This window comes from Eschrichtius robustus, chromosome 4 (genome assembly GCF_028021215.1).
Source record: "Eschrichtius robustus isolate mEscRob2 chromosome 4, mEscRob2.pri, whole genome shotgun sequence".
Taxonomy (NCBI): domain Eukaryota; kingdom Metazoa; phylum Chordata; class Mammalia; order Artiodactyla; family Eschrichtiidae; genus Eschrichtius; species Eschrichtius robustus.
Window position 1 is genome coordinate 63,202,515 of NC_090827.1, and position 11,224 is coordinate 63,213,738.

Consider the following 11,224-nt stretch of genomic DNA (forward strand, 5'->3'; position numbering starts at 1 on the left):
TCCTTTCAGATATTTAACACCGTGAGGCAATATGGCTGAGAATGAGTTGGTTTTATTTATTTTAATGAGTTGGTTTTTATAATTTTATAATTATTTATTATAATGAGTTGGTTTCTATTTTATTTTATTTTTACTGAAGCATAGTTGATTTACAATGTTGTATTAGTTTCAGGTAGACAGCAAAGTGATTCAGTTATACATACATATATATATGTATGTATATGTTCTTTTTCAGATTCTTTTCCCTTATAGGTTATTACAAAATATTGAGTAGAGGTCCCTGTGCTATATAGTGGGTTCTTGTTGATTATCTCTTTTATATATAGCAGTTTGTATCTGCTAATCCCAAAGTCTTAATTTATCACTCCTCCACCCCCTTTCCCCTTTGGTAACCATAAGTTTGTTTTCTATGTCTGTGAATCTATTTCTGTTTCGTAAATAAGTTCATTTTTAGCATATTTTTAGATTCCACATATAAGTGATATCATGATACTTGTCTTTCTCTGACTTCCCTCACTTAGTATGATAATCTCTAGGTCCATTCGTGCTGCTGTAAATGGCATTATTTCATTTTTTATGGCTGAGTAATATTCCATTGGATATATGTGCCACATCTTCTTTATGAGTTGGTGCTATTTTGGGAAACTACCATCATGCCTGAATCTAAGGGGACAACTTTAAGATGAGTTTCAGAAACCCTCTGTGGATGATTCTTTTGGAAAAGAGAAGGTTGTTTCAGAGTCACTGGGAGGCAGAATACTAGGGCATAACAAATAGATGTGCCCCGCCTAGGACTGTTAGAAAGTTTTAAGACTTTTTGTTTGATGCGCCCGTCTTTCTGAACCTGCCCCGCGGCGGGGCGGGGCGGGGCGGGGGTGGGGGGGGGGGGCACGTCATTCAGAGGACAGAAAGAGCTAGGCTTGCGGTGCAGGGAGGGGCACACCACGCAACCCGGTCGCCAAGTTCAGTGTTAACCCCCATCCTCAGCTGGGCGGCAGAAGAATGGGAGCACTGCACCAAAACCTGCGGCAGTTCCGGCTATCAGCTCCGCGCCGTGCGCTGCCTCCAGCCGTCCCACGATGGCACCAACCGCTCGGTGCACAGCAAGTACTGCGTGGGTGGCCGTCCGGAGAGCCGCCGGCCTTGTAACAGAGTGCCCTGCCCGGCCCAGTGGAAAACGGGGCCCTGGAACGAGGTGGGTGTGCGAATTCTGTGTGCGTTGGCTGGGGGGTGGGGGGGGGGGGTGGGGAGGGGTAAGCACGTGAGTTGTATTTTAATTTGGCTTCCGTATCAGGTAGGCTTTGTGTGAATTGAGAAACTGTCACGTATTTTGGAAGCATTACGCATCTGTCGGTATTAGGAAAAAGTCACAGGTTAAAACAGTGTTTGCATGAAAGGTGAGTTGATGGGGGCAAACCACGTTTGGATGTCTTGTGACACAGAGGCCTCTGAAAGGTGACTGATCTTCTGTCCCGTATTTTTTCAGGGCTGCACCTTTCCTCCTGGATGCATTCCAAATCCCTGACCTTGAATGCAGGGCCCTGCCCCATTTGACACCACACGAACGCTTCTTTTTTTTCTTTTTGTTGAAGTATAGTTGATGTAACGTTACCTTAGAGTCAGGTGTACAACTTAATGATTGGATATTTGTATACATTGCAAAATGATAACCACAGTAAATCCCATGATAACTCTTCTTAGTTCGTCTTCCTTCATTCTAACTCTTTGTCCCAGTCTGAGTAAACTGTTCACTGTTTCGAAGACCACGCTGGTCTGAGCCTCCTCCCTTTTGGCTGGCTTGCCCTTCCCCCTCCTCCTATGTGACCATCTCCCCCTCATCCACCAAGGCTCAGTTCCATGGTCCAAAATACCACCTTCCAGGGGTGCCCTTGCCGGCAGTCCTTCCTCTGCACTCCAAAGGCAAAGAGGCCTGTCAGTGTGGCTTGCTGATCACAGCAGTGTATCGGAACTCCTGTCTTTGAGCCTGTGCTCACCATTAGTCCATGCATTTCTCAAAAAACCAGGTGCTTTGCTTCCCCAGCGCCCAGTCGGTGCCTGTCCAAATGACGTCTGCTTGGTGACTGGCTGAATCAGTGTCTCAGTGCCCGTATTATCCACAGTTCTTTGATATATCTAAAAACTGCAAATGAAGAATCACGGGGTGATAGTAGAGTGGATCGGAGGAAAGGGCAGCAAAAAGTAGACAGAGGACAAAGGAGGAAGTGGAGAGCAGGCCCAGGAGGGAAGGAACAGGCAAATGAAAGTGACCTGCCCAGGACCTTAAGGATAACTCATGTCTCGTTCTCCTCAGAGTCCTGGAACAAGCATCCCTCCTCTACAGCTCCTACCTAGAGCAATAGCACGGCTGCTTCTGGGCTTAGTTTTAGAGCAGTTAGCCCATTGCTTAAAGAAACGAATTTGTGGGAATAGAGTAATAGTAGTTCCAAAGAGGTTTAATTAACCAACGTAGCATGGCAGTAAATTCACCATTTGTAAGGAAGGTGAGAGAAGGGGAAGCTCGATCCATGATGGGCTCTCCGAAAACGGGCTCCACTACTGCTTTTAGGAACTACAGAAGGTGTTACATTATAACAATGACTTGTTTGGCATCAAATGCTTACTACATGCCAAGCATAACTGTTTTATATACATTGTCTCCTTTGCCTTCATTTAGTCCTACAGCAATTCTGTGACGCTTTCAGAGAAAGAACAATGCTCCCAGGGTATAAAGCTAGGATTGTCTGTCTCCCAAGTCACTGTAACACTGGGCCGTAGAGAAAGAACTCCAGAGCTGTGTATGCGTGTGTGCTCGTGTGTGCATGTGTGTGTATGAGTGTGCACATGGGGAAAGGAAGAAAGTCCTGGTGGAGTAAACATCTATAATCACAGCCTTTGTTTCTGTAGTGTTCAGTAACCTGCGGCGAAGGGACAGAGGTGAGGCAGGTCCTCTGCAGGGCGGGTGACCACTGCGATGGTGAAAAGCCTGAGTCTGTCCGAGCCTGTCAGCTGCCTCCCTGTAATGGTAGGTGTGACACTGATTGATTTCACTGTTCTGATCATGGTTTTTGAGACTCAAAAAGCAGAACTTCCTTTCTGGGCAAGCTCTGGAATTTCCATTTGCTTACTGAAAAATGACTAAAGGAAAACACCCTTGAAATATTAGCTTAATAGAGTTCTTTAAGATGGGTGTCTGCGGCAATGTCCCCTCCAGTTCGTTATCATAACCGCTGCGGCCTCTGTGGTTCCCAGTAGGCAGTAATGCTGGGGTGAGGGCCGTGTCGTGTATATGTAGCTTCTGTCAATTTGTGTTTCTAGAAGGAGCTACTTGTTTTCTCTCGTTGATTTTCTTTATAACTTCACATCATTGTCAAAGGCATAATAATGCAGAAGGTTTGGCAGTACTTTACTAAAATCATTCAATTTAGGCATGTGGATGATAAATGTCTTTCACAAAGCCACTTCCAATACCTTCCCATCCATTTCCATAGACTTGAACAGCGTGCTTTCAGAATAGATACCTTGTGCATATGCTAAAGTTTGCCTAACTTACTCTTGCCATATTGCAAAAGCAGTCTCTTTTCTTTAAAGTACAGATCTTCCTCAATTTACAATGGAGTTACATCCTGATAAACTCATCCTAAGTTGAAAATACTGTCAGTCGAAAATGCATTTAAAACACCTAACCTACTGAACACCATAGCCTAGCGTTAAACATGCTCCAAACACTTACGTTTGCCTACAGTTGGGCAAAATCATCTAACACAAAGCCTATTTGGTAATAAAGTGTTGAATACCTCATATAATTTATTGAATACTATGCTGAAGGTAAAAGACAGAATGGTTGTCTGGGTACAGGATGGTGATAAGTGTGTCCGTCATTTGCCCTCGTGATCGCCTGGCTCACCGGGAGCTGCAGCTGCTGCCCTGCCCAGCATCACAAAAGAGTATCATTACATGTATCACTAGCTCAGAAAAGATCCAGATTCAAAGTACGGTTTCTACTGAATGCATATGGCTTTCACACCGTCATAAAGTCCAAAAATCGTTAAGTAGAACCGTCATAAGTCAGGGGACATCTGTATAATTTCAATTTGCTATTGTAAAACAAATAGCATATATTGGATGGTTTCAGTTTCTATCACTGTCTCCTTCTTCCTCCTTTTCTGTCTCTCTCTGCATCTGTCTGTGTCCTTTGTGTCTCATTTTGTATCTCCACTTTTCTCTCCTCTCTTTTCCTCTGTGGGTTTCGCTCTCTGTCTCTGACTTTCTGTCACTTGCTGTCTGTATGTTGCTCACTTTCTGTGTATATCACTCGTGCTTTTTCCACCTCACTCTTTCTTCTCATTCTCTCTCTCTCTCTCTCTCTCTCTCCCCCTCCTAGTCTCCCTACCTCTGCCTCTTTTCTCTCTTTCTCCTGCTCTCTCCCTTTCCTCTTCTCTCTCTCCTCATCTCTTCCTCTCTCCTTTTTCTCTATTTCCCTCTTTTTCTCTCTAACACTCCTCCTTCCCCCTTTTCTGGCACGTGTGTCTGTCAGTGTCTCTCTTTCTCCTCCACTTTTCTCTGTCCTTCCTCACCCTCCCTGCCCACCTCCCTGTCTCTGCCACTCTGCATCTGTCTCTCCATCTCCCCGTGTCTCTTGCCTTCCCTGCCTTCTCTCTTTCCCAGCCCCCGTGTCCCTTCCCCTCTGACTCTCTGTGCCTGTCTCTCTCTCCCTCTCTCTCTTCCTATCCTCCCACTGCCTGTCTACTCTTCCAAAGAAACCTTATAAAATATTTCTTTGTACACTTTCCTTTGAAATGTGGGGTGGCATGAACAAGTATGACCATGAGGGGGAGACAAAGGACTTACATATTTAATCATTTTTCTCTGGAAAGTGTATTTGAAACTTCAAAACACAAGTCAAAGCCAAAAGAACAAATTTACCTACTTAGAAGCTATAACATTTCCCGTCACCATAGTATTTTACTCTTACATAGACATTACTGTCAGGAGGTTAAACACTTTTCGAGTAAGCTTTATTGATCTTAATAACTGGTAGAGGTATATATTTCTGCAAATATGCCCAACTGTCAGCAAGAATTTGCTTGATACTTTTCCTTAAGCCAAAAGAAAATGTTATAGGCATAGAAAGCTATAGGCACAGAAAAAATAATTCAGATAGGAAAAGGGATTGATACTTGAGGTGAAACCCATTAATGTGCTTCTCAGGCATTTACAACCTAATTAGATGATTATCTTAGCTAATATGAAATATTCAAACACATCATACTGTATCATAGGTGTGTAAATGTTAGGGAAATGCAAGTCATTCCACAACTTGGGAAGTGGGCATGGTATTATAACGCTAAAAAAGGTAGTAAGTTTAGCCTGTTTTGGCCCTGACAACTGACCCTCTTTTTTTCCCCTCAAACTTTAGAAAAGGGATTTAATTTCTTTGGCAAGTTATATAGCAGGTTCCTTACCTAGCAATGTAGAATCACCCAATATTACTTTGTAATTTTAGGTGATTATATTACATAAATGCCACAATTTACAATCCTTTGCATTTATTAATTGGATATGGGATCAGTATTCTGTGTTAGACTGTGTGCATGGGCTCTGCATACGATATGCTCTGGAATGGCTGAAAAGAAGTGCAAACTAACATTTTCATGAGCTCAACGTTTGGATTTTTTGAAATCCAATTCTTATAACCTATGATCAATAAAATTAAAGAATAATAGAAATAGTCTGTACACACACGCCTACCAAGTGTTTTGTGAGCGTTACTTTAGTACTCTTTAAAGAAAGTACTGTCAATTCAATGAAATTAAAGAACCATGAATTATTCATAAGAAAGTTGGCACCCTTTACCCAGATTTGTGCTTTCAAATAACAAATAACCTGAGAACATTCAATGGTAAACATGAAACTGTTGCCTTCACTCTGGAGAATGGTCTCCAAATCAAAATAGTATCTTGATTTTTCTTTTGGTAATATAGTTTTAAGATTTAATATGTTCCAACAGGTCTTTAGTATTTATTTTGATCTTAAATTTAAATTGAATATAGAGGCTACTCTATTATAAAGACAGAACTATCATAAAATTAAAAAAAACAGTGCCCTCTATAGCTTAAAAAATATGGTAAAACGAATTCTATTTTCTCATTCTAAAATCAGATATGTATTTCTACTGGGAAGAAAAACTTACCCTTGATCTGAAGACTCTTGATGGAGATGTGAAAGTGCTGGTCAATTCAAGTGCTTTGCACGTAGAGAATACTTGTTTTAGTAAATTCATCCTAATATTCATATTTGTAATGCAAAGCCTCATGTGGACAACTCCCATAAATGTTAGATGTTACTTAAAATGTTTTATATTCATACACGATTTAAATTTCTTCCCTCCTTTTATTCATTTTTAGTTATATTTATTTTTATAGTTAAAATGAAATGTTGTTGGAATACAGTATTATGTTCGTTTCAGATGTACTACCTAGTGATTTTGCATACACTATGCATAAGGTATTTGCATACATTATGAAATGATCACCACAATAAGTCTGTCCCCACAGAAAGTTATTACCATGCGACTGGCCATATTCCCTTATGCTGTATGTCACATCGCTATGGCTTATTCATTTCACAGCTGGAGGCGTGTACCTCTTAATCCCCTTCACCTGTTTTGCCCCTCCCTCAGCAATCGCCCATTTGTTCTCTGTTCAGAATCTATGATTCTGTTTTTTGTTTTGTTGGTTTTGTTGTTTAGATTCCACATATACGTGAGATCATACAATATTTATCTTTCTCTGTCTGACTTATTTCACTTAGCTTAACGCCCTCTAGCTCCATCCATGGTGCCCTCCTTTCATGTTCGGATGTATGTCTCATTTTGTTGTCTTTCAATCTTTGCAGATGAGCCATGTTTGGGAGATAAATCCATATTCTGTCAAATGGAGGTGCTGGCTCAGTACTGCCCCATACCAGGTTATAACAAGTTGTGTTGTGAGTCATGTAGCAAGCGCAGCAGCACCCTGCCGCCGCCGTACCTTCCAGAAGCTGCTGAAACTCACGATGACGCCACCTTTAACTCCAGTGACCTCCCCGAATCGCTAATGACGCCTGCGTCTTTGGTTCCTTACTATTCAGAGACTCCTGCTGAGAGGAAGAAGTCTTTGATCAAGATCTCTTCTGCAGGAGGTCCAAGTGCACATGCTGCTTTCAGGCCAAACAGTAAATCCAGTGGTGCTAACCTACCCCAGAGGAGAGCTCAGCCAGCAGAAAATAAGACTCTGAGACTGGCCTCCCCACCCACCAAGAGTGGCCACCTCAGTTCATCTCCACAAATGGCTGCCGCCCCCTTCCTTGCAGCCAGTGATTCCATAGGTGCTTCTTCTCAGGCAAGAACCTCAAAGAAAGATGAAAAGATTATTGGCAAGAGACGTCCGCTAAGGTCATCCACGTTGGAAAGATGAGAAAGTGAAGCCGGAAGGCTAGACATCGATGGAAAATCTGGACAAGCTCCCTCTCCCCGTGGTGCATACAGCTTGTTTAAAGTGGAAATCTCCATAAATCATCAACTCATTTTATCCGTACGTGGAAGAACAAAAAAGTGCTGGTTCACTTTCTAGTTGCTTTCATCCTCCTTTTGTTCTGCATTGACTCATTTACCAGAATTCATTGGGAGAAAGCACCAAAGATTATTAACCGAAGGAAAGTAAGTTGCTAAGCGTGTTGGTCATTTTCTAAAGCAGAAAAGGGACTGGAATCAATTGTGCATATCAGCTGATTTTCTTGTTGTTGTTTTAAAAAAGTTACAGTAAAAATAAAAAAGAGGTGCCAATGGTTTACATTTTAACAAAAGGTTTTGAAAATGGAGCAGAGAATTCTTAGACTTGTATTCCTATTTATCTATACTAGAAATATTGTATGAGCAAATTTGCAGCTGTTGTGTAAATACTGTATATTGCAGAAATCAGTATTATTTTAAGAGATGTGTTCTCAAACGATTGTTTACTATATTACATTTCTGGATATTCTAGGTGCCTGTCATTGAGTATTGCCTTATTTGACGTTCTATGAGTTGATTTTCAAAGCAGAATATTACAAAGAAGTTAGAAACACCGCTACTGACAGTACAAGGGGTTTTGTTGTGTGGTTTTGTTTGATCAACAATGTGACGCCTAAATTACAGAAAAAGAGAAAAAAACAGATAAGCTGCAGATATAGAGATTTCAACTTACCTATTACCTTCCATCCTTTAAATAAAAAAGAGTACGTTTGGTGTCTTAGCATACTTGTAGTCACAGGGAACAGAGACCAGTAAATGAGCCTGTGCAGCACAAAATGGAAACCCTTTTACCAGGGCCTCAGTAGACACCATTGAATTGTCCTGCTTTCCTGTGTTGTTTTTAATTGTCCCATTGTTGACATATACAAACAAGTATACTCAATGTACTGTAATTACTAACAAAGGAAAAAGGTACTGAGATCATTTGTTTGTATGTCAGTAGCTGAGAAAAGCATCGTTGAACTAGAAATAACAATCAAGTATAGCAGGGCTTTAGGGCTCTGGAAGCAGCTTCAAGAAAGCATTTGTCAATGGTTGCAGTATTTATTTTCCGCATGGTTCATATCCAAATGTTCACAACCACAAGGCATCTGACTGCAATAATGTGCTAGTAATTTATGTCAGTGATCACCTTACTCACAGTGAAGCCAGAAATGCTCTCTCCAGGGAGTAGATGTAAAGTACTTGTATATAGAATTCAGAACTGAAGATATTTATTAAAAGTTGATTTTTTTTCTTGATAGTATTTTTATGTACTAAATATTTACGCTAATATCAATGACATATTTTGGTAAACTAGAGAGACATAATTAGAGATGCATGCTTTGTTCTGTACATAGAGGAGAAATTTAAGCAAACTTACAGCAGCCAAATCAAAGAGCTAAAACTGAACAAAATTGATGTTATGCAAATTTTGCATTTTTAGAGTAGTTGATGCAAAGCTGGTAACTTTTCCCCCTTCGATGAAACATAAAATAGTATGGGCTCAGATAGCTAGCTGTTTAATGAAATAGGGAATTAGAAACACCAAAAACGAAGTATGTGAAGGAGATAAATACTTCAGGAATTACACTTAAAAGAAAAAAGAAAGATAAGTGTTTGACAGCATAATGATTTTGAGGTCAGTTCCTGAACTGTCCAAAAATACATTCTGCAAACTAAAATATAGATATGTTACCTTCTCAAAGCACAGAATGTGCAGGAACGTTTGCATTTTAGCCATGGTAAAAATAACAGCTTCACCTATTGACTCTATACCTCTAAAGAATCGCTGCTACTTGGTGCAAGACTTTTGAAAGTCAAATGAATTAGGTGAATTCCAGATTGTAAAACAATCCCTGAACCTCAAATAGAAGTCATTTTTTTCCCCTAAAAATTTCCCCAGCATGAAATTCTCCTCTAGTTTGCTTGCGCGTGCATGCATCTGGTCCACAGGGGAACACAGAGAAAGCTGGTCACACACATACACCTCCCATAAAGATGTATATATTCATTATACTTCTGATCTTTGAGCTTCCTTTTCTACTAAGCTAAAAATTCCTTTTTATCAAAGTGTACACTACTGATGCTGTTTGTTGTATTGGGAGCACGTAGCAATAAAAATGTTAACAAAATATAGACCTGGCTCAATCGAGATTTTATCATTAGATTCATCACTGAGTACTGGAAACATGTTATTTCCTCCTACAAAGTGAAATAGTATCACGTTCATTTGCTACTTGGACTTTCTCTAAAGAGGCTCAAACAAAGTGACTGTGTCTCCTCTTCTCACATCAGGTTGTATCATAATATTTTTTGAGTAACATTTTAAAAAAAGAAAATAAGAGGTTATGGGAGTGGCTTTTTGCCTAAGTCCATCCCACAGAACTTGAAGAGACAGAAAGTGGCAATAATGCTAGGGGTATGAGAAGGAAAAGGGGCACTTCTGTTTTTAAAATGTGTCATCCCAGAGTGGTTTTTAGAAAAGCAACCCTCAGGTTTGAACCCTGAGGATTGGTGGGAGCACATCACCCCATGACTCAGGAGTGTGGGAAGAACAGGACATCCCAGAAGAGGGTGTTTGTTTCTTTCTGTAGCAGGGAGACACTGTCTTGCCACAGTTCCCAGTCTAAACTGCAAAGACAGACTGATTCAGGTTTGAACTCCACCTACCACTTCATACCTGAATGATCGTGGGTTATCTCACTGGATTTCAGTTTCCTCATCTGTAAAATAGGAGGCAGAACTGTCAAACATCGATGTGTGGCTGCTGTGGGAAATGAGATAAGTAAAGCTGTTAGGGCAAAGCTTCACACATAGTTACGCACTAAAATATTAAGTATCATCTTTGTCCTTGTAATTTCCCAAGACTCCTCATCATCGTCTTCATTATGTAACAAAACCACAGCTTTCCTTTAGGGTCTACAGCTAGTTTGACTCATGATCACTATATCTCATTAATGGCGGTAAAGAACATAGTTTCAGGATCGAACGACAAACAATTCAGCTTTAAAAATTAATAGGAAGGACAAACTCACTACAAATGATCTCCGGTCGTTGATTTTGAAGAATTTTAGCAGAATACACCCACTCTACCTTTGCAAACAATGAACAGTGAGACTAAAGGATAATTATGTATTTCTGCAAAGATGGTCAGTGGTTCAGTAATGCCCCCAAATTATTAGCAAATAAAACGTTTCTCATGTACTTACATTAATACACTTTGCAGAAATATCAAGTCATTCCTCTGTACCTACCATGAACCCACTTAAATATAAGATGTAAGAGAAAAAAAAAATCAATTAAAAATGATGAAAACATAGATAAGCCAGAAAGGACATTACTTGTTTTTAAAAATACTAAATAAAGAAAATTAAAAAGTAAAAAGCTAGGGGAGGGATAAATCAGAAGATGGGGATTGACGTATACACACTACTATATATGGAATAGATAACTAATAAGGACCATATGACCTTTCCATATGACCTTTAATTACAATTAACAAACAAAATGTTCTATTTCTTTTGCATTCTTCGTTAGTACCTAGCGCTCTGCTTTGGCCATTGTACAAACTTCCTAAATACACGCTCCAGTGTGTAAGGTTCTACTGCAGAACACAGATTTCCTAGTGTTATGACTATAGTGTCCCTTCTGTTCTCAGCCTTTTCCTTTCTCTGTTATCATATTTGTCAGGAT

The 11,224-nt window shown here is 40.2% G+C and overlaps 1 protein-coding gene across 1 annotated transcript in view; it reads left to right on the forward strand.

Annotated features, from left to right (window-relative positions):
• ADAMTS3 (ADAM metallopeptidase with thrombospondin type 1 motif 3) overlaps positions 1 to 9,639 on the forward strand; it is a 284,361-nt gene extending 274,722 nt beyond the window's left edge. The window contains exons 20-22 of the mRNA XM_068542844.1: positions 988 to 1,195; positions 2,905 to 3,022; positions 6,895 to 9,639. Of these exons, the coding sequence (XP_068398945.1) occupies positions 988 to 1,195; positions 2,905 to 3,022; positions 6,895 to 7,454 (886 nt within the window). The 3' untranslated portion in view covers positions 7,455 to 9,639. The remainder of the gene's footprint in view (positions 1 to 987; positions 1,196 to 2,904; positions 3,023 to 6,894) is intronic.
• Positions 9,640 to 11,224: the final 1,585 nt, after the last annotated feature.